Genomic DNA, 24,777 nt, shown 5'->3' with positions numbered 1-24,777 from the left:
ATATGTTTTAATTATTTTCAGGTTAAGGTAGGAAGAGGGCATAAGTAAGGTTTAACTTTGTTATATACGAGACTGCAAAAAATTTAAGTTTTAAGTTTACAGTTTAGGACTGTGCTTGATTTTAGGTGACTGATGTGTCAGAATTCAGAGGGAGCACCTTAATGCCTTTCAGTATTAGTCCATGGAATATTTGTGTGCTTAGTAGTTGATTCCAAAGTATTGGGGAAAAGAGGTGGTTTATTTTAGCCAGGCTTGGTTACAAAAATTTCTTTATTTTCAATTTCAAATGCATTTTGAAATCAAAGCATAGACTTAGACCTAAACTCATGAAAAGCCAAGATGATTTAGCAGCTTTTTTGTATGCAATGTAATGAAGAGCGATGTGCTGCTGTCTGAAGGTGGAAAGGTAAAATACTCTGTAGCATTTTAACTTCTCATCAGATTCTGTTCAGACTTCAGTCTAATGATAGAAAATACATTTCCAGGGTTATATTTTACTCTATTTCATTTCCAGCCCTGCAAACCATCTCTATCTCCTACAAAGCTAAGATAAAACTCATTTATGGGTGTTCCTTCTTAGTAAACTGTCTCTAACATGTATGCTACAATTAAAAAACCAAAAAGCCTCAAGTAAATTTTAGGAGATAAATTCACCAGCTGGTTATTTTTATTAATTCATTGTACTTTTACATTAATTTTTGTAGTACTTTTGCAGCAGCTTCACTTACCTGGACTGTTGCTTTTCTTTCATGTGGATGGCAGTGATTTAATGCTAAAGTAGAATAATGTGGTTGTCTAGCTTCAGCCTGCTTATGTTGAATTTAATTTTCCTATTTTAATGATGAGGGAGGATGTAGAGCTTGGTATCTATTTTTGGTTGTTCATATCAGCTGCATTCCATGACCTTGGCATCACTCTCTTTTATTTGAAACACCCTACAGTATGCTGCATAGAATAACCATGGATTACTTAAGGCTTTTTTTCTTTTGAACACTGGCCAAGTTTCATTTAAATCTGAACCCATTGTGTGCAGTTTCAGTAATGTAGCTCTTTTTCATTAGGAGTAGATTCTAAAACATTCTAAAAATTTATAATGTATTGCAGAAAGCAATAAATGGCTTGTTTTTCATGTGTACATTTTTGGTTGAAAGCTGTGGGAAGGGTTTTTTTTTTCTGACAAGTTATAGTACTTTTGACAAATTTTTTGTAATTCTTACAATGAGAAATAATTGTAAAAAGGTGTTCTTGCCTAATCCATGGTATACCTGACACCTGAGAAGGCACTGGGGCACTGCCTCAGCTGTGGGGCAATGAGTGCATGAAAAAGCTGCCTCATTCACCCAGGGGAATTCCATTTCCAGCTGTAAATGAGGCAGTGCCAAGGCAGTGCCATTCCAAGGTTATCAGGAGCAGTTGGATCTGAGGAGGCACTTGAAGGCTGAGTCATGACAAAGATTTCTATTTTTTTATCCCACCGTGAGGTTTTGCAACCCTATGTGTTTATTTAAAGGCATAATGTAGGGAAGCTTCTCTTACTTGAATGGCCTGGATTTCTTTGCTTCACTGACTCTTTTCTGTCTCAATATCTCTTTTGTGAGCTTTCTGTGAGTTTCCTGGTACTTTAAATCAATCTGGTCTTACTGTCTCCTGTTGTTTTTGAGTATTAGTAGCTCATTTTCAGATAATTCTCTGCCTCTGGGGCAGAAATGTCTGTGGAGCACAGCTGTTGAAGGACATGCCCAAAGACAGCATTATGCAGCAGCCCAGAATGCCCAAGATTCACAAGACTTTTAGAAAAAGCTACTACCAAACAGAGATCTTCTGTGAATGTGAAGATCTTATCTGAATGTGTTCCTATCCTGGTATTTCTGCAGTGTGAAAATGAACGGAAACTTCATTTGCAATGCAGAACATGTGAAATAGTAGTATTAAAAATGTCAGTAAAATGGAAAAATGTTACCTATTGGGATTTATTTCCTAATTTAAAGTGAAAAAATACATTAGATGCTATTTGGACATCTCAATTGTTGAGGACAGATATCCTTTAATATTAATAAGGCAAACAATTATTTTGACAAATAATTTCTCATTTCTTCACTGTAAGCTCTCATCTAAAAATAAAGAAGTGACATTTAACTGCAAATGTAATGGGGAACATTGTAGTAGTTCTGTTGAGATGTGTAGGAAGAAGGTGTTTAATCAACTTTTGGGCTGCTGATTTGTGCAGCATTTCCTTTATCATCAGTTCTACAGATACATCTAAGAGAACTGTTAGAGGCTCTGTTTACCAGAGGGTAAACTCAAAGGGTAGAGTGATTTTATTCACCAGTAATTGGTGAAGAACCTCATGAATTTCGACTGGTATTGTGGACCTATATCCTTGTTATATCTAGTTGCATGCTAATTTGCTCCTTTAGCTAATTGTAATGCATAATGTTAGGTCTGTGCCAGATAAGGAATTAGTTTTGCTGATTGCAAATAACTCTGGGTCAGGAAAATCAGGTCAATAAGGGAAAACCGTGATTTTCAGTAGGAGGATTTAGTGGAGATTACTGATGAACACCATGCTGGTAAAAGGGGGCATGTAAACATTTGTGCAAGTGCACTCACTGTCTTCTCCCTGTGTTCCCCTCCCCATTTGGAACAGAGGAGAGAAATCCAAGAGGAGGGAATTCTCTTGTCCTTAGTGTGTATTAAATTGGAGCAAGATTAATGCCCCCCTGTTTTATCTTTACTTTCTTTATTGTCTTTTTTTTTTTTTTTTTTTTTTTTACTATACTGTCTTATCTTTACTAATTCAGGCAAACAACTTATTCTCAACCTTATTAATTTTTTTAACAACTAGAGGCAAGAATTCCCAAATTACTTCAGTTAAATTGCTTAGACATGCTTTGTATTTCTTCTGTTTTAATGTAAAGAAAAGCAGCAATATACAAGTGCAGGGATGAGGGGAAGAGAAGGAATTTGAGGCACAACTCTGTGACAGGAGTCAGGCAGAGAATGGAAGAGATCACCCAGGACTGCAAGGGGACCTGGGCTTTTCCAGATACAATGATACAGGAACTTGTAGAAGATCATTTGGAAGCTGTTGCAGTACTTCAGGGTTTGGATTTTCACAAACTGAGAATCCAAATGATTCTCTTTACCATGGAATCTCTTATATAAAGATTTTAGTTCTGGAACCCATTCTGCTATAGCTTGGTGCTAACAAAGTCACAAGGATGAAACACATGCTGTAGCCTGTCCCAAGTCAGGTAAGCTTTTCGTGCTCTACAGGACTCAGTTATGAAACAGTCTTTGGGCTTTTTTTGTTTTGGGCGTTTTTCCTCTATGTCATGATGGTCTCAAGTGTTTGCACTTGCTGAGTCCTCCTTAGGCATGGTTTGAAAATAGGGGAGCCAAAGTCGTACTTGGATTTTGCTCCTTATGTGGCATGTAGAAAATAATGAGAGCCTGTCCTTTCTCTTGTAGACAGAGTTCTTGTTCAGTCTTGTCCTTCTTATGCTGGAGGGTCTCCTGAGAGCAGAGAGGGGCAGAGCAGAATTCCCTCCTATGTGCTGTCCATGCTGCTTTGGGTGCAGCCCAGGACATGGCTGGTTTTTGGACTGTGGGTTGGTTTCTGCACACTGCTGGGCCATGTCCAGCCTCTCTCCACCAGCCCCCCTGTCCTTCTCCACAGGGCTGCTCCCAGTCTGGATGGATGCTGGGAATTGCTCCAACCCAGGTGCAGCACCTTGCTCTTGGCCTTGTTGAACCTGATGATATTCTCATGGGCCAGCTCTTAAGCTTGTCCAGGTCATCCTGGATGTTTAAAGGAATGGAAGTTATAAAAAATGCCTTCATCAGTAGTGTTCAATGTTTGTAGTCAACAACTCTGCATCTCATCTGACCATATGCTTGAAGAACTTCTCCTTCTAAGTAGCTTGAGATGAACTGCAGTTATAAGTGCTGTGGTCTCACTAATATGCACTGTAATTTGGATCATAAATTCTACTGGAATTATTTTTTATGTTGTATATATAGCTCATGTTGACTAAATTGGGTTTGCAACTAAGCCAAGACTATCAAATACACAAACATAAAAAGAAAATTCTCTTGAGCATGTACAGAAAAATAAAATTGAAGGAACATATCCAATGTTAAGTGGGCTGTAAGGATTTTTTTTAAAAGAAATCTTTCTTGGCTTTACTGTAATTTGAATTCCATATGTCAGGTTTCTCAGAGCCACTTAAGGAAAAATGTAGTGAAATGCTGCCACAAGAGGGCCTGTCTTACAATGTCTTTGCAAAATGCTTCTGGGAAAGGATGTGAGCAATCTTTGAACTATTAGTGAGGATTAGTTGTGGCCTGAATGAATGTCCTTGTGATATTCTGAAAGATATTTTGAGGGTATTGACTTAATTCCTGCCTACCCCACTGGTCATATTCTATAACCATTTTCTGTGTGCAATGGAAGCTCTGTGTGGAGTACGATATTGGTGTTACAGCATTAACTACTGCAGTGGGAGATGGATAGATAGCTAAAATCTTGTCAAAATGCAGAAAATTAATTTAGACAATTGTGTCTGGGTTGTTTTGCAGTTGCCTTGTAGAAGGAGATGCTAAAGAAGAAATCTTGCAGCCTCCAGAGCCTCAGCCAGTACCACCAATCCTGACACCATCTCCCCCATCAGCTTATCCAACAGTCACTACAGTGTGGCAGGACAATGACAGATACCATCCAAAGCCAGTTTTGCACATGGTTTCATCAGAGCACTCAACAGACCTCAACGAGAATTACAATAAATCCACAGAACATTCAGGGAAGAATGAACCCAGCGAACACACAGAGAAGAGGCTGGAGCGCAACCTAAGCTTTGAGATCAAGAAGGTCCCTCTGCAGGAGGGACCACGAAGCTTTGATGGCAACTCCCTGTTGAACAGGGGACATGCAATTAAAATTAAGCCTGTGTCATCCTGTGTAATTGATAAGAGCTTTAAGCCACAGGAACAGATTTCAGGGGATTCGTTTGTAGACGCTTCTCAAAACTCATGTATGGAGTACAGCGTGCCACAGTCTAACGCAGCCTTAATCCCTTCCCCAGAAGGTGTGCAGAGTCAGCAGGTGTCTGATGCCCCACCCAGACCAGACCGTCTGCCTCTGACAGAAAAGGGACACGCCACGTGGGCACCGCAGGGGCCTGAAAGAACCTCTGTGTCTGAAGAGTTGTCTTCAGATGCTTTGTGTCACGGTGTTCAAACTCTCTCTCTAGTATCCAACAGCCCAGCTGAGCATCCCTGCAGTGATCCTGTTGATCGTACTCCAGTTTGTGTTCGAGCCCCCCTCTGTTTCACTAACCCCCTCCATGCAGATGATTCTGACTCGGATGAGCTGGACTTCGACAGAGCCACGAGCAAAAGCGCGTCCAACGTGTCAACCGCAAGTGCCACGGTGTCTGCTGCCACTAACACTGAAAACATTGCTGCCAGAAAAGTACTGCCAATGTCTATTGCTAGGCAAGACTTAACAGCTGTAACATGTTCTGAAGATGGCAAAGGTAGGTTTCACTGAGGTTCAGAAGTGCTGCTCTTTATCCAGCTGCATCTGTAGAGTTGGACGACATAAATTTCTTTGCAATGCAATTTTCTAAATGTAAATTTAATCAGTGTAGTTTGGCAGCTTCAGAGAGGGCACAGCTCTTTTCCTGACAGCTTTCAGTTTGCATGTGAGCTATTTTTGGTATAAAATACTACAGACCATGATTAGCTGCTTCAGAAGCTGTACTGTGAGCTTTATTGTGAGCATTTGTTTAATGCTTTATTTATAATGCATTCCTGTAGGTTTGTATGTAATTGTAGGTTTCTGTGTTATTATTTGGTGCATATTTTTTCTCTATGCCCAGTTTCATGGAAGTGTCTATAATAATTGGGGGTTGACTAGTCAAAGCATTTTCAACAGGCTTGTGCAAATACATAACAATTTCATGCTTATTGGTTGATGTGCTGTTCCTAAAAATGGAGATGTAACCTCATTCACTGCATTGGTCTTTGAAGTTGTTCATGATTTGGCTCCTGCATTTTAATGGTGTTGTAAATATTTAGCTGTGCTTTCCTCTTTTTCTGTACATGGCTGGGGGTGTCAAGCTAACACAGCTGTTCATCTAAAAATCCAAGTTATTCTTTTATTAGCACTTTGAAAATTATTTAGTGGATTTCTATATTTTACTACTTTTTTGAGGGGTTTTTTTGTGAACGTTTGCAAGTTAGAACATCATTTTTTGAAGGCAGAAGGTTCCCAAAACATGCAGGTGCAGATTTCAGTCAGGCTGGCACACTTAGAGCAGATGGAGGACAGAGCAGGGAAGAAGAGATCAGGCCTTGGCAGCTGCTTGTGCAAAGCCCAACAAAACAAGAAGTGAAGCTGTGGAGCTGAAGGAAGAACATGAACCTCTGGATCCAGCTCAGACTGCTGTGCTTGGAGCTGCTGATGGCCTCACCTCAGGAGTCTGTGCAGACTTCATGATTTTCTGAAGTGAAATGGGGCTCAGTGTGTGATGCAAGATGCAGAACCAGCTCATTGAAAGTATTGGCTTTGTGAACTGAATGTTCACCAAAAGTCATATATCCAGAGATGAACTGTTTTGCAGCCTTAAAACAATCTGTTTCTGTAGATCTTCATATAGATCTATAGATATTGAGATCTGTACCTATAGATCTATAGATTTGGTCTAGATTGTGTAAACACAGGACAATACTTGCACATACCTGTATATCTTTAACACTGTGACTTAAAAGATGCTCTGCAAAGCTGACAAAGTCCTTTTGTCATAATTACTTCAACTTTGCAAGAAGTCCTCCTTGGATTTGTTTCATAGATTTGCAGGCTATTGTATTTTTCCTTTTAGCCAGAATTTTTTTCTTCTTCCCCAGAGCTATCATTGTTTGTCGCTGTTTGCAAATTATCATTTCTCTGTGCATCTCATTATGTAGATGCTGTAAGAACATGCAAATAAAATAAGTGATATGTCATAAATACGATAAAGAATTGGAGAAATGTCATTCTAGATTTGTTTTATGTAACTGTGTGTCAGAAACGTCTTGAAATAACAGTACAGCCCTTGTGCTGCTGGTATGTTGATGATTTCACAGGAATTGATTAAAATTCTAACATTCATTTTTCTTATCTTGTTAATAAGGGTGTATCTTTTCTCCATTTGTTTGATAGCAAACACTTCCCATTTTACATTCTGGCTGTAGGTTTTGTAATCCCTCTGGCACTCCAGAATACAGGGTTAGATGGCTTTGCCCCAGTGATCCTAAACCCTGTTTACAGTGGCTTTCTCATTTTCATACTGGCTCAGGACTCTTCTGTCTGAAGCTGGGAATGTGGCTGCCATCACCAGTGAAACTTGTCTGTGAACTCAGCACAGCCTGATGGCCTAACCAGAACTGCTGTGTGCAGGATCTTACCACACAGTCAAATCCTCTTTTTCATTCAAATGAAGTGAAAAGTAGTTGTGCCCTGAGGCAAAAGGAAAAGAAAAAAACAAAGAGAACAATAAAACAGAAACAACACCGAAACAAAACCCTGAAAACTCACTTTCAGTTAGTCCATGTCCATGGTGACTTTATTTGATGGTTTTATAGAGGCCCTTTCTGTTAATGAAGGTTTTCTTGTGCTGTATGGTAAACTTGGGATGGAGCAGGTCTCAGAAGTCACTTGGAAAATGATGGCTTGTACAACTTGATGGAATTCTGTCCCTGCAGCAGCTGGGGATGCTTCATGGCTTTATTAGTTAAAATGTGTCTTTGTCTTTTGTATTTCTGAATCCTGTGCAGAGTACAGTTGTCAGATGAGATTGCTTATGGCAGCAGCTACTTTAAATTGTTTTAAACCTTTAATTACTACTCCAAATTTCTCAGCAGGTCAGAGAGGGGCTTTTGCTGCCAGAATGGCTTGTGTTAGTACACTGCTGGGAGGTGAGAGGGAACAGTTTGGGGACAGGATGTGGTACTGGCACCCACAGTAGCCATCTCCTCTGGCTCCTGTTTACCCTTTGGCCTAGTGAACCTTGCACCAGGCTGTTTAACTGTGGTGTGGGAGCCAGTGGGCCTCAACATGGACTTGGTAAGCAAAACTGAGACCTGAAAGAATGAACAAAAAGTATTCATTTGGGTTACTGAGGGTTTTTTCCTCCATATTATTTAGACTGAAAATGTTTTTGTTTTCTCGCTTGCATAACACACAAACTGATCCTATGCCCTTAATGTGAAGTTCATGTTGGTAGATGAAGTTGCTTCAGAGTGTTAGTGTGGTAAACCAAAATGTTTTATAATACTTGGAGCAAATTTTTCTTTTGCTTTAGATACTATACCAAGTTTAGAATTATCTCATATGTGAAAAGATCAACTTCTAAAAGTCTAGGAGAAATATCTATGTATTTTAACTTATCTAAATGTCATATTTGATTTAGATGCTGATGCTAGTGAAGATTCCTCTCCCCCACTCCCAGAAAGAACACCAGAATCATTTGTAGTAGCAAGTGAACAGAGTGAGTTTTTGATGTTTGGTGATAATTGGAGATGAAATGTGAAGAGCATGTCAGTATTGTATTTGAGTACCCCTGATTTTTGGTTAGTCTGTTGGAGTAATTTGTAAAATGGAATGAAATCTAACATGTGCAGTGGCTTATTTTGGGATTTAACTTTTTCACACCCTTGAAGAGACAGAAATTATTTTTCATATTCTGACTGACTATGGTGTTATATGATATTTAAGTAATTGGGGACTCCAATATTAGTAGAGCTGGTTTTCAGTCTGAAGGGCATGGAAATGAGATGATACAGTGGGGAAATGCAGTGTGGTTAGGGAATTTCCCAGCTATTTTAGTTCCTACTGCTCCCAGGTAGGGAGTGGGTGTGCACATGGACTGTGTTTATCTGATCCCCCTTTCTTGGGCAAAGGAAAGATGATGATACTTCATTCTGCACTGCATGTAGTGAACAGGCCCAGTTAGTCAGGTTTTATGTAGTTCACTCTTTGACTGTAAAAGGGTAACTGCAAGAGAAAGCTGACACTTGCAGATGATGTGCTGCATTGCCATAGTTCGTTCATCAAGCTGGCAATGGCAGAATACAAAACAGATGAATTGAAATGAAGTGAAAAATTAGGTTGCTGCTTGGTACCTTCCAGAAAAGCTAAAATGATATTGTTTACTGAGACTTTTGTTTGGTGTCATTTTGAAATTTAAAAATATTTGGCCCAAGTAGTTAATCTAAATATTTTCAGCATGAAAATGCTGAAGTTTTGTAAAGGTGTTCTTTGAGCAGTATAAGCATAGGTAGTTCAGAGTCAAAGTGATCCTTTGGCTATTATGGACCTGTTGCTTTTCTGTGGCCACACAAGGAACAAAGCTGTTTTCTTTAAAAATCTCTCTCCAGAACTGGAATCACTAAAACCACTTTCATTTTGTTTGTCTTTTTGCACAATGTCAGTAAAGCACAGGTGTGGCTGTCCTGACTTGGATGTTTACTTAGGAGATCTGTAAAACACATACTATTACTGCCCAGCTGATACAACAGAAGTTCTAAATTGTCTTTGAAAAGGAAGCCAATTCCCTGTTGATTAGGAGCCCCCAAAGGAACAAAATGACACCCACAATGCAAGCACTGTACTCATGTGCTTTGAGTTATATTGTGCCATTTTGCCTTTTCTGGAGCACTTTCCATGTAAAGAGATTTTCGTGTTTTTACAGGCATTTAATCTTAAAAAAAAAAAAAAAGTTTAGAGGTTTAGAGCAATTTCTAATGGTGTGTATGAATGGCTCCTGCTGAGGAGATGAGCAGTGTGCTGAGCTGAGTTCACTCTCCCCAGGCACGCCGTCGCTGAAGGCAGCGGTGCCGGCGCAGTCGGAGCGGAGCGCGCGGCGGGAGCAGCACCGGCCCGAGCAAACGGCCTCCCCTGTAAGTGCAGGACACGTCTGTGCTCTCAGCTCTGCTCTGCTCGGGAGCTGCAGCTGAAAGTGAAATCCATACTTGTGAGGAGTTGCAGCTGTTGGTCATTTACAGCTGGCCAGGTTTTCCTCTGCCTGAGCTGCTGAATTGATGTGAAGAGTATGTTTTCTTTCCAATAAATGATCTGTTTTTCCAAGGTCAGCAGTGTTTTTAAAAGGAGCACTCCTAAATATATGTTAAACTATGGCCTTAAGAGTGTAAATCTGCTGCTTTTAGGGAGCTTGCTGTCTGCCCTTAATAGATCTTAGGCCAATTCAAACTGGAAGGGAACAGCAGACTCTCATCTAAACTTCTGCAGGGCCTCACTCCAGGCTAACCAGAGATTTTTCCAGCTGGGTCTTGAGAACCTCCAGGGATGGACACTTCTTATGGGCGACCTGTTTTGCTGCCTGAAAATGGTTTTTCCTTGTGTCCACATTTATTTTAAACCACTTTTGCCCATCAGATTTCACTTTTCTTTCATCCAGCTCACAGTCATCCTGCATGAACAGTTGGCAAAACTTTAAAAGCACATAAGTCCTTTTTACATTTGTCCCTTTTTCATGTGCTCCCAATATCTCTCTTAAAAATATGACAAAAAAGATAGATGTGAATTTTCAGGGACTGTAAATGTAGTGTGAGAACCAATCTACCTAAATTTGCAAATAAGTTGCAGTGTCATATTTTCAAATTTTTATTAAATGCTAAGGTTCTAATTGTAAATTCTCATACTAACTACTATAGCATTTTTATCAATGTTGAGTCAAGTCAAAAATGTAGAGGTAAATTAGTATTTCCATGAATATTATGATTTTTGGTGATGTTTTCATAATCTTACATTTCTGTCTTTCTTTTAGTTTTCTGGAAGTGGTTTGTGTAATTATTTTATGTCTCTCTCATTAACAGGGTTTGAAAACAACTTCACCTATACTACCTGGTAAGTGGTGGAAGCTTTTCTAATTTTTTTTTTCCAAAATACATTTTTCCTACAGAATAATTTGCCTGAACTTGATGTTTGCTCTGAAGGTATCTAAGTATATTGTCAAATATACTTATATTATAGTAAATATATTGTTACTTATGATGTGTATGCACCTTTAGTTTAGAAAAAACATGAACTGAAGCCTTTATGTTGATGTATTAAATGGCACCGTGAGCTTTTGCTATAAATAGCTGCTATGTGGGATTTCAGTATCCATACCAACTAATACAAAATAATAATCCAGATATGGAAAGCAGGAATATGTTGTTGTCACTGAACATTTACTTCATAAACAATTTTCAAGTTTTGCTTTTAGGAAATGAGAAATTGTCTTTCAAAGCTTTGTTTTTGTAAATAATATTTGCTGCCAGTTGTTTTCTGGAGTGTAGTGACAAGTGGCATTGCCACAGTGGTGACTGAGTGGATGTTACAGTGAGGCGTCTCTGTGTTTTCTAGATCGTCCTGAACGAAGCAACAAAACACCAACTGACATTTTACCTCAGGTTCCTTTCTCTGGTTCCACTGACACAAGAGGTCAAATTTCAGAATTTCCTGCAGAAGTAACGGATATTGGTAATTACAATTCTTTCAAAATATAATCACTAGATGACTTAAATAGGGGATTGGCTATCAGTACTGGTTTGGATAGCTGCTACTGCTGCCACCCTCCAACTCACTGAGGTGCAGAACCCAGACAAACCTGCCTAGTCTCTTCAGCAGTGCTGAAGAAGTTTTCCCCAGAATAAATTATTAAAGAATGTTACACTTTGAAAAAAGCTTTAAGTGCATAAAATATAGAATTTGGAAAATGGGTTGTAATTTTTGTAAATTTTTGAAAACTTCCAGAAATAATACCTGATAACAGCTTATGTATGCAGAAAAGGAGGGGAAAAATATAATAAATGTTTTATGTAATGAAAAGTACTTTCCAGTGAGGTTTAAGTACTGAACTACAATGGTATACAAATTCTTCATATCTGTATTTCCTATGGCCAGAGTGCATTCCTTGTATTACAAAGTTGTTTTCTATTCTGTAAGAGCTGAAGCCATGTCTCAGTGCTCTTCTGACCGCTGCCAGCCTTTGTGAGCCTGTGTTGTCCCAGCAGACAGAAGTATTAAATGCATTTCTTTCCTTAGGTTTTGGTAACCGCTGTGCAAAGCCCAGGGGACCAAGAGAGCCACCCTCAGAATGGACATGATCCAAGAAGCAATGGACATACTATCAATAAATTATACTGGAAAACTCAAGTGCCACTGAGAGCTAGAGAAATAGAGTTCCACTTTCCTGGGGGGCGACTAACACAGGGCAGTGTAGATCTAATATCAATGGTACATCCTTGCAGTGCATCCCACGCAAAGCCTGACACATGGTTCACAACAGTGGATTCCAGTATTACAACAGCCTTTTGCTGGGGCCATCTACCTGCCTTACTACACTTAGGAGAAAGTATTACATATGATTTATTTTGTAACTTCAAGTATTATTGCCTTAATGTCTTTTAACCCTGTTACACGCTGCTTGTAGACATATGTTAATATAGTAATACTTTGGACAGATTGTGTTTATGGACTACTTTTTGCTAACATTTGATTACCATGTATGCATTATTTTGTATATGTACAGGGCAAGTAAGTATATAATTTGATAAAGTTGCAATCATAAAATATTAACAGAAGATGTAAGAAATCTCTGCATGATCTAAATTTTTTGTGTACCTTATTTGTAAGTTATTTGCCCTGAAGTTTTAGAAAATAGTTTCTGGGGTTTTTTACAAAAATTGCTGGACACACACAGCCAGAATTGCAGGTTAGCAGAGATTAAGATTGTAATGCATTTTGTAAATTGTAAGCAAAAGGTTATTTTTATATTATATACTGTTTAATTGTCAGACCTGATTTGTTCTGGTTTTCATCTGGTCACGGAGATTCAGTAAGTGCCTTGGAACAGTATTGAATTCTCTTAGCCTGTGTATGTTTCTTCAGTGTTTTGAGTTCATCTGGAATTAGATTATCAAAAAGATTTGTACGTTTCTTAGTATATTTGACCTGCCAGTAAAAGAGAAACCATTTTACATAATCAACACTCCTTAGTTTTCATTTTAGTGTTTCATCAGTTGCAATCTTTCAAAAGTTCATCTCTATCACCTTCCTGTGTAGTAGGATTTTACAGTTTTACTAGGGCGTGTTTCTAATTTGGGAAAACCAGAACACACTGCTAAAAGGACTGTTCAATACCACTGTGTTCTCTTACAGATGGGGAATACAATTTCTGTTGTTCAGCGACTGTGTATGTAAGAAAGCAACTTTATATGAAGGTTCACCTGGAGCCCTTGCAGCTACACTGTATCTTGGCAATATATTATGTCAAGAGTTAATCCTTATAAGGATTCCTTACATAAACTTTTCTGTAATACAATCTTTAAATTAAAGAAAGTAAAAATCTCACGCTGGGTGTTTTTACTCTTAGGAAAGAAAACTGTGTCCAAAAGCCAAGTGTAACTCAGTGAAGGATGGCAGTCTGGCTTAGCTTACAGATCTCATACTTGAACAGAACACTGACACTCAGAACCTTATTTTTAGTAACTACTTTAAAAGTTCTGGCTAGCGAGAATGCCAGAGAAGCAAAGAAGAATGTTTAGAAGAAAATGTTCATTTTGGGTAGTGAAACTATATTAATGTGAACTTGAGCTGGGAACATTGTCTGATGTGCTGCTTGTACCTTGAGTGTCTCTGCTAGCAGAGAGCAAATGCCCGATAGCAGCTCTGTTGTAACCCTGAAGGGATGGAACTGGCAATTACTGACTCTGACTCTGGATTTAATCACCATGTGCTTTGTACATGTGACAGACTGCCAAGCTGGGGAGCTCTTTCAAAGAACTGTGTGCACTATAAATACTTCCCATGGATGTAGTTTTGCAGTTACTCATTTAAAAATAAATAATTCAATGATATGTGCCATCTGGATAATCTATATCAGCTATATTCCTGACTTGTAAACAGCTCAGACAGCTGGAATGTTCTGCAGTTGGCAGAATAAGGCTGGCCTGAACTTTGTCTTCCTCCCCTCATGTTGCAGATGATTAGCTCAGACTTTCACTCTTACAGAGCTCCTGTGGATTTGTAAGGCAAGATGGGCTGTCAGCACCCCAGGGCAGTCCAAATCCTTGGAACATTCGGGGAAAAAAGTTAAATAAGAAAATTTCCAAATATGTTCTGGATGTACTTTTCAAGGATCCCTTCCATATTTGTCCACCAATAAAACACAAATCTGTGCAGGTAGTAGATTTTCTGGTTTTCACAGATGAATTTCACTTAACAGCAAAGGCTGTCCCAAATCTGTGCATTAGGTACAGGCCATCTTGTTATGTTTAATTAAAGGACATCCAGGTTCATCTTTTTTTCCCCTCTTTGTTTTGCACAGATGTGGATCATATTCCAGGCTGAGTTTGTCACAGAAAAAAACCTCAAAGAAAGGTTGCAGCCTTTCTTTGCTTTAGTGCTAAAAACCTGCAATTGTCCAGTATGGATTTCTGTTTCTTTTGACAGAGCTGATTCACAACTTGCTGTTCCCTGCTTTGAGTTTTACATTTTCACCTATTGTATTTCAGATAAGCTGGCAGTTTGAAGAGCAAGGTGAAACCTGCCCAATGTCATTACTTTGTGTATCTGCTGTTGGGGGTGGTGCAGAGATAACTGCAGCTCTGGATGCTTCACTCTCAGGAGTTTCACATCATACCTTTGAAATATTATCTTCTTAACAGCTTCATCAAAAAACCCTAGATCTTCACTTGTGGTTTGTTTGAAATGGAGTCTAAAAGGGTTTAAGCATGACATTGGCTTGCAAGTTATCACTAAAGTAATTTTGTGCATATACTGAAATCAATCCTGTTTAGTTCCAGTCTTACATGTTACTTTTTCTGAAAGCAATCTGCAACTTTCATCTCTGAAGTGCAGCTTTTCAGGCATGGACTTGATCACTGTAGCAAGAAGCAGTAATGTTACTCAACCCAGCTATTTTTATTAATAACTCCTGCATTGGCTTGTTTGTCCTTCAGTATTTTTCTAATATATAATTTATTAATTTTTTTCTAAAGATATTCATATTTAATTAAATCATGCTGTGAATTATCACATGAAAAGAATGAGTTCTCTGTGTTTTAGAAATGTGAGTTCTCAAGGCTCAGAAGAAAGCTGACCTCTACTAATACCATTGCTTATCTTTGTTACTAAGCATATTTAAGGTTGTGCATTGATTTGACAGGTAACATTCTATTTTGGTAGTAACTAGAGCCTTACACCAGCATTTTTGTTTCTTATCTGCTAGGAAAACCTGCTGTGTTTACATGTAATTTTCCTTAAAAGAAGTTTCTAACTTGGGAACTGGGCAGAACAATTAAAATCTCGAGGAATTGCCTCTGGGTTTTTGTATATTGGAATCTTGGATTGAGTTTCTTTGGAGATAAATCTCTAAAAGAATGAGTGAGATCAAGGGCAATGCAGTGACTGGACAGTGTGATAACCCTGTGTGCTGGAGCAGTTGCTTGGAGCTGCAGGTCAGACTGCTGGGAAGCACCCAAACACAAAGCTTGTGCCTGCAGCATAACCCTGACATGCTGCAGGCAGAGAAAGGGAACCCAGCAAGAGAGGGTTGGACTGGGGAAAGAAAGCAGTGAATGTCACCTTCAAAACAATGACTGTCACCTTCAAAAGGGAATTTTGAGGAGGAACAAGGAGTTAAGGACTTCAGACAATGGAACTGAACAACCAGATACAATGGCAGACAAATCAGGCTTTGAGAATTTCTCAAGGCTTGAGGGAGTAGTAACATCTCTGCAGTATAAACAAACAAGTCATAATTCCTGCAGCCCATTGCCAAAGCACAGCCTTTCTCACAAGCTCAAAATGCTCTTCAGCTCTTGAGAAGCTGAAACAGCTCCTAAAGGAGCTTGTCCTGTGTGGGCTGAGGAGCAAGGCTAAATGCATGGGACACATGAACCCAGGACTGAGCATAGCTGGGGGCAGCCAGCACAGCACACTGACTGCTCTGGAGCCCTGGAGTGTCTAAAGCCTTTAAAACAGCAAGGCTGTGAAGTGCTTAGTAACAGGCTTAATTAAATCCAGTAATAGCCAGGCTCTCTGATGTGACTTTTCCCAACCATTTCCATGCATGTACTTAATGAAAACACAGGTTTGTCAAGTGTTGGGTCAAACAGAACTAGAAAATAACTGTTTTCTTGGCTGCAATGCTGTCATATCCTCAAGATCTGTACCAAATGCTTCACTTCATCACTTCTAAGACCACATGGCAAAAGCTTAGAATATGCAGCCTTAAAGCAGTGAGTAAATAAAATCTTGTTTGCTGATTTGATCTATTGAGTTGTAGTTGATTTCTTTAAAAACTTCACTTTTGCTTCTGAAATTATATTTTGTCTGCATTAAGCACCGTGGTGAAGCCAAGGTAAGAAATCAGTTTTGCATTTTGGTTCAAATCCTGCAAAGTTCCATCCCCTGTGCATGTGAACAGCTGTGGTGAGCTCAATGCAGGTATTCATCCATGGGTGTTGTGTGTTGTGTTTGCAGCTCTGGGGCACTCGTAGGGACAGGGCTTAGCTCTGCCCCACTGTGACTGAGCTCCACAGATTGCAGCTGGTGAGGTGGAAGTTGTCTTTCACATCTATAATTCCTATTTTCATCCACAGAGTTACAGTCCTTGATATAAAAGATCACAGGCAGGTAAAGAATTGATCTCTTGGGTAGGCAGTGCCACAACCTCGCAGAGAGCTTGACTGTCAAGTCAAAAGAAGAGCCAGACTTGGATCAAAGATGATCCCATTTTTCAAACATGGAGTATCAAAGACTGCTGAGCTTTTCTGCTTGCTCAACTCTGCTCTTCACCAGAAGACCTGGTGTGTAGTTCCATCCCAGTATATATTCCACCTGCTACATCTCTGGCCTAATGTTAAATGGACCAAGAAACCCCATCAAGCTCATAATCAGAGTGTTTTCAAGTCTTTTGCTACATTTGTTCAAATTTTTGTTGCTTTCTTGCTGTTTTCACTTTAAATGGTATATTCATTGTTCAAGTGAGCCTGTAGAAGCTGGCGGGAAGAAACAAACCTTGTGAGGAAACATGCCAGCTCTGCTGTCCATTGGCTGTAGCTGTTCTTTTATTTGCTGCATCTCCAAGATGTATATGCTTTATGGTGAATATTTAACTTTGTAATGTCAATTACATTTTATCAGCCCTGCCCAGTGCACTTCTCAGGGTTTCAGTCTTGCCTGAACACTATTTTGCTGTGAGTGAAGGAAGGTTGGGCCTGGTACATTCTAATTCCACATGTTACTATGGTATCTGGTCACAGAACCCACCAGTGAAAGGCTGGCAGTTTTGTTAAATAATAGTAATGTAGCTTCTGATCTGTTTCATTAGAGACAACAAGAACTAAAATAGCCATCCCTGTGAAGTCCTGTAGGGAATCTAAGGTTACCTTTCCCATGGATGTGAGTGGCCCATACCATCAGGCTTTTCTGAAAAAGCACTTGTACACTGCATTTTATAAAAGTTAATTAAAAAATTACTCATAACTCAGGTGATGAGATTCATGGAGAGTAATGTGTGAGCACTTCAGGAGTGAAGCGAGTTGCCTGGATAAAGTGATCCAAAGAATGGTCTCTGCTTGGTGGGAGGTAAAAAGTGAATCTGGCAGAGTTGGAAGAGCAAGGAGCACATAATGCCAGAGGACAGGAGGTGGGAAGAACTGAATTGTAGCAAGTACAAGGGGGAAACTGTCTTTGCTTGTGGGTAATAAAAGGCTGATGTGAACTTGTTAAGCAGGTTCCTGGTTTTGTAAGCTCCTCAGAAGGGCAGAGGTGTGGTTGGGTAACAGGAATGCAGCACCAGGAAGACGCTTCTTTACATAAATTGTTGTGGTTGAGTTTCTGCTCAAATCTGCAATTGAGTATGAGCCTCTTGCATTTTGACTGATCAGGCCCAGACAAAGATCACTCCAAGGTGGGAGGAAAAAAAAGGATAATAACCTAATAAGGATAAACTGACCCTTGAAACATCCTGGAGTGGGTGGGAAAGGTGGAGATGTGAAGAAGGTTTAATTCAGAAGGCAATCTCTTGTCAGGGATTTTGAGAGCTCAAGGTGCCACCTGAACAGGGGCACTCTGTGATACCATTGCCATGCAATGAATACATCTTTGTCTGCCTGCTGACATGTAAATTGCTGGTAAGAAGGAAGCAATGCAAGTAATTATTTTTATAATATAAATCGACTTGTATTATACATTAGGACTGGTGAGACACCTAACAGCTCTGAAAAGCATTGCTGAGCAGCTCTTTCCCCTTCTGTGCCATCAGACAGCAAATTCATACCAGTCCATTGATGCTAGAAAGAACACTCAAATGTATTTTTTTCCCTTAAATATACCCTATTTGGAAATAAATTTTCAGACCCTACAAAATATTTCTACAGATAAATTAGTTCTTCACAGTTTGGATACTGGGTGGTGGTCAAAGTTGTCCTGAATTTACTTCTCTGCTACTACTGCCTTTCACATGTTTCATTTGGAAGAAGGGAACCCTCATGTGGGCAGCTGTCCCTCAACAGGGAGGGTGGTCTCAGACCCCCTGATTCACAGCAAAGGGGTGTCCAGCCTTACAATTTAAAGAAATGAAATACATCAGGCCTCCTCTGGACCTGAGGCAGCTGCCAGCCTCCTCTGGGTGCTAAGCTGGAATGGCTACAGGAGCCAAAAGGGCTCTCTTAGAGATCTCCATGACAGTCCCCAAGAGTGACTCAGCCCTGTCCAAAGGAGGGCTCTGGCTCCAAGGGACAGCTCTGCTGCTGGGTCTGTCTGCAGTCCCCAGATTGCAGGGAGGTGTTCTGGGAGGGAGCAGCCTTTGTCACTAAACCCAATGTTTGTGTTTCAGCTGTCAGGGCTCCTCTCCTCACCACTTCTGCAACATGTCATGTGCTCTAGGGACTCCCCATAACTCAAAAATTGGATAGGTGCTCTTACAGACCACATCACACACCCATCTAATTTATATTTTAAACCATGAGACACATCCTGACCTTGCTAGAGAGCAGAGTATGTGTGACAGTAAGGTCCAGGAAGAGGGCACTGGGGTAGGTCACTGCTTGGAAATTGGCTGCACACTTCAGTTACACAACTCAGCAGGTTGGCTGGAGTTGTCATTACAATTTTTATCTTAATGATGTTTTGTAGATATATCAAGCAAGCACTTTTCAGTGTCTCTTCTTTCAGTGATTGAGAATGTGTGAAGACTTTTTCCATCTGCTTCTTCCTCTCCCTTCCCATTAACTGAGCATCAGAAGGAACCAGCAGGAGGGAGCTGACTTGGAGCAGCCTCTGGGTCAGAGTCTGTGGTCAGATGACAAATCTGTCCTGCACACTTGCTGGAAGTGGGGCTATCCATCATGTAGGCTCAGCATTCCTGCCTCTAAGCCAGGGCAAGACTGTACAAGTAACAAAGTACAAGTGTGATTTCACATGAGCAGCCTGGGAGGAGCCTGCTCACCTCCCATTTCAAGACTGTGATCTGAGGCTGATAGTGATGTGTTAGATTTACAGTGAATTGCATCTATCCTGAGTGAATCCCAAAGCCCCTAACTGCCATCCAGTACAAATATTTAAACATTTTTGAGTGACTTCATACTGTGAGATGCTTTCCTAATGCCATGGTCTGGAAATTTCAGCTGCAATTATCTTCCAGTTCGATTGGTACATCAGAGAAAATCTGAGGAGATTATGGCAAATGCATTTTTACTTTCAACAGTTTGTCTTAAACTGTTTCCCAGAATCACTGTGGCCACTGATCTGAAGAGCTGCTGCCTCCACTGTGGAGTGAGATTTGTGAATAGACAGAAAGCTCTTTATTGTGGAGTTTTCCATGAAGATGTTTATGTGAGCAAGAAGCTGAAGTGAGCAGTGAAAGATTAGCTACATGTAACTAGCTGTTTGTTTGCTTTTTATATGTACACTTACAAATATAAACTGCTGCTTTGCAAATGTGTCTGTACCTGAGGCACAAGACCTGAATGTTCTAGAACTAAATGTACTCCAAAGCAAGGCCAGGCTGGATGGGAGTCTGAGCCACCTGCTCTAGTGAGAACATGGCAGAGGGGGTTGGAATGAGATGATCTTTAAGGTCCTTTCCAAGCCAACCATTCCATGACCATTCTTTGATCTGTTTATCATTCCATAAGCCTTTAGGGATAGGAAAAACAAAAAACCCATCAGGAAATCCATACAGATTTCAGTTCACTGACTTGAACTCTTTGGCAACAGTAAGAGGTATGCATGCCTTATAGAACTGCTTGTTGAGGAATAATAATGGAGGTTAACATCTCCTCCATAGGTAAGGAAATACAGTTTTGCTTGCCTTGCATCCTCTTGCTTTATACCGATTTTAGTAATGATGTATCTTTTGTACTGAAAAATTCTAAAGATCTTTCAAATAGTCAAGAATCTATGAAGACAAGAGTTAAGCAAATTACCTTTTCAACTGCAAGCAGATATAATTTAGAATTGTGCATATCAAGGCCTTCCAGTTTGCTCCATTGTTGTGATTGCTACTACACTTCCAAAAAGAAATATTGGAGCTGGGATGTTTCACATGTTAAACACAAGTGAGAAAAGCAGTTCTAAAGACTAAAGAGCTGTTACAGCAGTAGTCTGTAGCTGTTTGAAAAAACATTCAACAAGAAACAAGTACTGTAGGTCCTCCCTGAAGTGTAAACTCCTTTTTGTGGTTTTGATGGAATCTGTAAAATGTTGGCAGAAGAACAGTGTAATAAAAACCATGAGTGTCCCCAGTCACTGCTCTGCCACGCTGCCAAATGTCTAACCCACCACCCTGAGCAGCCAGCAGGGACATCTGCTGCTCCTGAGGGGAAAAAGGCTTTTGGGATAACTGCTGCCTTGGTAACTGGTGTGATCAAACTGGGCTGCACATTCCCATTGCTCAGGCATGGGGACACTGTCCCTTGGGAAGGACCAGGGCAGGAGGGGGCAGTTCCTATCCCCCTGCAGCAAGGCTTGTCATGCTGTCAGCAGCTCCAGTTAGGAGCCAAGTTAGTCCCCAGGGTCTCATTCAGTTCAATTGTTTGGGTGGTAATTGCAGAAGTATTTGGATGTCACTGCTTGTTCTGAAAACCCTGACTATGGAAAATGAAGCTCTCTAAAATAAATCACACTTTTACATGATGAGATCACCTTTCTATCTGTGCACTTAAGGCTGGTTTTCACCTCCATTTCCAAAGATGAATTAACTGACTTTCAATGAGTCTGAAGGAAAAATGAATAACATTAAAAATTACAGTTAGCTAATTTTGCAGACAAAAAGCAGTATAAGGACATCTAAGTGCTATCAAATGTTTTCAATTTACACTTGGCACAATTATTTCCATGCTTGACTTAAGAACTGAGCAGATGCCAAACCAAGGAAGTAAGCACATGGAGAGAAAAGTGTTGGAATTATAAAAAGATTAAATAACATTTCTGAAAGCAGTTTTTCTCTTTGGAGACCTGAGAAAGGCTACAAAGCATCACTTTGGTAGGCAGTTAAGAGTACAAAGCCAAAACACTGTAACTCAACCTGTGTACAGCATTTACATTCAGCTTTTTATTTTATACAGGATGTCTGAAATGATTCTAAGTTTAGGTGAGCATATACACTAATTTGTTTAAAGAAATGCTTTGATTAATAACCATTTATATCAGCATTTCATAATTATCCTAATTTAAATGGCAAAGCACTTGCAATAAGCAGGCTAATAACATGGGAAGCTTATTATTAATGCATGTTGGATACTGGACTGCTTTGTGTCTGACATTTTTACTGTCATGCTTTTGCCTCATTTCGGTCTCCATGGTCTAGAAAGTCTTCATGGATTTCCCTAAGTGCACATAAAACTATAGACAAAAGTACATTTCTATAGTTTCTACAGTCACTTTCAAGGCTTCTGCTGGAAGAGATGAGCTCTCTGCTCTCTGTGTGTGGGGTGCTGCCAACACCCCAAGCACTGATCCCCACAGACTGCAGTTCACACTGCTCTCTCTGTGGGACTGCACTTGTGACATGACACACTGCTGTGGTTCTGTGCAGGAGTTGGGTTTGGGGCACTGTCTTGGCAGTGTTTCTCAAGACTGTATCACTTCATATATATTTCACTCTTTTCAATTAACATCAGAACAATTTTCTGATTCTGTATTTTACACAAGCTACACTGCTTGTATTTACCCCCTTTTTGTTAAAGACACTCTTTTTTTCTGAAGCAGTTTTGGTGTTTCTCATCTTGTCTGTCTCATTCAGGAGCATCTGCCTGGGATATGTGCATCAGCAGCCAGAGGTTTAATTAAAGTAAAAACAGGTAGTAAGGAAGACACCCTGAAATTCAGTTTTAATGCTTTGCAATGTGTGCTCACCATAGGTAAGGTGGAACACTTTAATTCATCTGTGTGATTGGTGACAAAACAAGTGACAGGGACAACAGCCCTCCCCCTAATGCCCATCCAGCAGCAGACTGTGGGAGCTGAAACAGAGCTGGCTTCTGGATTTCATGCACCCTGCAATTTCCTCTGCTGACAAATGGGTATGAGATAGCAGCAGCAAACCTCCAAACATTAGTCACACTGCTTTCCAACAAGCAACAATTACATGTAATAGGTACTCTGTCATCTTGCTCCAGCTGAATTTTATAAAGAATTCACTAATAAAAACTTGGCTCATGCTTACAAGCTCAACATGCTGCTTCAGAAAGCACAGGGAAGAACTTCAGCCTGACCTGAGCTTAGTAGCATATTGTCAGCTGTTAAAGGTTGCTGCACATTTATAAGTTTATTTGTCAGTTTTAAATCAAGTGTTGGGCTATGAGTTCTTTCACCAGTTTTATCTTTGTATCTCTTTTCATATTGCTAAGTTGCATTATAATTCAATGCATTTTTAAGACATCCAAGGATGTCCAGTATGAAGGTCAGAAATATGAACTGCCTTAATTATTAACATTGATGTAAGTGCACATATCAAGATATTCAGCTATTTATACAGCTATCCACTCATTAGCCTAACAGGTCTTGCTAAGTCTGCTGCATGGACAAAAGTGATGTACTCTTTCACAGAGGTTGTGGTCAAGCTCCTTGAACCAAAACCATGGCTTTACTGTAGTTAAGGAACAAAGAAATGCTGCTCTTGTGATACTGAAAGCCCCTAAAAGTGAGAGGTGAAAATATGATTGTGACTTATCTGAACTTTGAGTGAGTTAATATGCTGTGACTTGGGATCAATACTGGCATAGAAGATGAACTTGGTTGCAAAGCCTGTGAAGTTGAGACAGTGCCATGAGGTGCCTCAAATTCTCACTGTAGAATCCAGTTTCCATTAGGGACTGGTTTGTAGGGATACCAATGGCCTCGTGTGCATATTGTGGCATCTCTAACATCAGCTGAAGCAAAATCACTTACCGTAGGCGTCCTAGTAAAATCTATATATTGTATAAGTGGCCTTGCCCCAATCCTAGTTGTTCTAAATGGGCTGCAGCTGTGATGTCCTTCATTGGGTGGCAGCTGTGGCTAATGAAGATAACTGGGATAAAAGGGGGTGGGCTGGCTGGTCAGGGAGAGCTTTGGAGGAGCCCTGATGAAGCAGCAAGAACAACACTGCTATGGAGAGCTGTGTGTGAGAAAACCAGCCAGAAGGTAGGGGACTCTAGAAATATGATAACAACAATATGAATACAATAATCACTGATTTGGACTAAGGTGGATGGGTCACCTTCCCTTAACCACTCTAGTTTACCAGCCTATGTACACATGGGTAGATTTGTACCTTGATTTCAGTCCGGGGTTGGATGTGAGTTGACAATTCCTTTGACACACGTGCCATTTTCCCCATCAGGCCCAGAAGTACAGTTTGAGGATACACTCTTACAGTAGTGGAGCTTGAAACATCTGAGGAAAGGCAGAGTTGTCTGGATATAGGAAATCTATTCTTTGCTGCTGTTGAGATGAACACTGAATTGCACTCAACCTGGTTTACAGTTTGAAAAGAAACAAAGGAGGAGATAGCCCAAGTGCTAGGAGCTTATTCTGAGGCCCTCAGTGGCAGCTCAAATGAAAATGCTTTGTGGAGCAAAAAAATCGAAACTTAAAACCTTGTTTGTCTGCTGATACGTCGTGTACAGAACTTCTCAGAGCAATTTCATCTGGCTGCCATCTGCCAGGTTCGGTTTAATGTGGCACCGACTCTGTTCTCCCCGCGGCAACCAGGAGACCTGAGGTGTCACTGACCTGGGCAGGAGCCCGGCACTGCTAACACTCCAAAGAAATTTCCATGCGCTTCCACGACGCTTCCTGCTGGCACCAGAACCTGGGGGAATTTCAGTCTGCTGCTGAACCGCGGCTCTGGCAGCTTTAGTGGCTAAAGGGACGAGTGGGGGCTCTTGTTTGGGACACTGAGCTCAAACCCCTTCCCTGAGGCGCGGCGGTCAGTGATGCCCTGTGACAGACGCCCGGCTGTCCCGGCGGGCGGGCACCGGCACTCGCAGAGCCGCCGGGCTCGGCAGCCTCTGCCCTCCTCCCCTCAGGCCCTCCGGAGCTTCCAAGCTTCACCTGAGTCCCTCCAAGCATGCGGGAGAGCACAGAACGAACAATCCCCCGGCCCCAAGCACCCCGAGGGACAGGTTCATCGCCTCCCGGGGTACATCCACCGGGAACGGCGCTAGTCCAGACCTTGCTTATTCCCGAACAAACGCCCTTCCCAGCAACAGCCCGCGGGCTGCGGGGATCCCAAC

At 40.6% G+C, this 24,777-nt stretch overlaps 1 protein-coding gene across 1 annotated transcript in view; it reads left to right on the top strand.

The window, feature by feature from the left end:
* The window catches only part of PTPN12 (protein tyrosine phosphatase non-receptor type 12), a 69,600-nt gene extending 56,201 nt beyond the window's left edge, over positions 1 to 13,399 (top strand). Inside the window, exons 13-18 of the mRNA XM_054277311.1 lie at positions 4,582 to 5,537; positions 8,454 to 8,531; positions 9,854 to 9,942; positions 10,879 to 10,909; positions 11,411 to 11,527; positions 12,092 to 13,399. Coding sequence (XP_054133286.1) covers positions 4,582 to 5,537; positions 8,454 to 8,531; positions 9,854 to 9,942; positions 10,879 to 10,909; positions 11,411 to 11,527; positions 12,092 to 12,153 — 1,333 coding nt within the window. The 3' untranslated portion in view covers positions 12,154 to 13,399. The remainder of the gene's footprint in view (positions 1 to 4,581; positions 5,538 to 8,453; positions 8,532 to 9,853; positions 9,943 to 10,878; positions 10,910 to 11,410; positions 11,528 to 12,091) is intronic.
* Positions 13,400 to 24,777: the final 11,378 nt, after the last annotated feature.

Source organism: Melozone crissalis, unplaced genomic scaffold (assembly GCF_028551555.1).
Source record: "Melozone crissalis strain CALT ecotype California unplaced genomic scaffold, PUWL_Pcris_2 ptg000004l_1, whole genome shotgun sequence".
In the NCBI taxonomy this organism is placed as follows: domain Eukaryota; kingdom Metazoa; phylum Chordata; class Aves; order Passeriformes; family Passerellidae; genus Melozone; species Melozone crissalis.
This window is presented reverse-complemented; position numbering and strand designations above follow the sequence as displayed.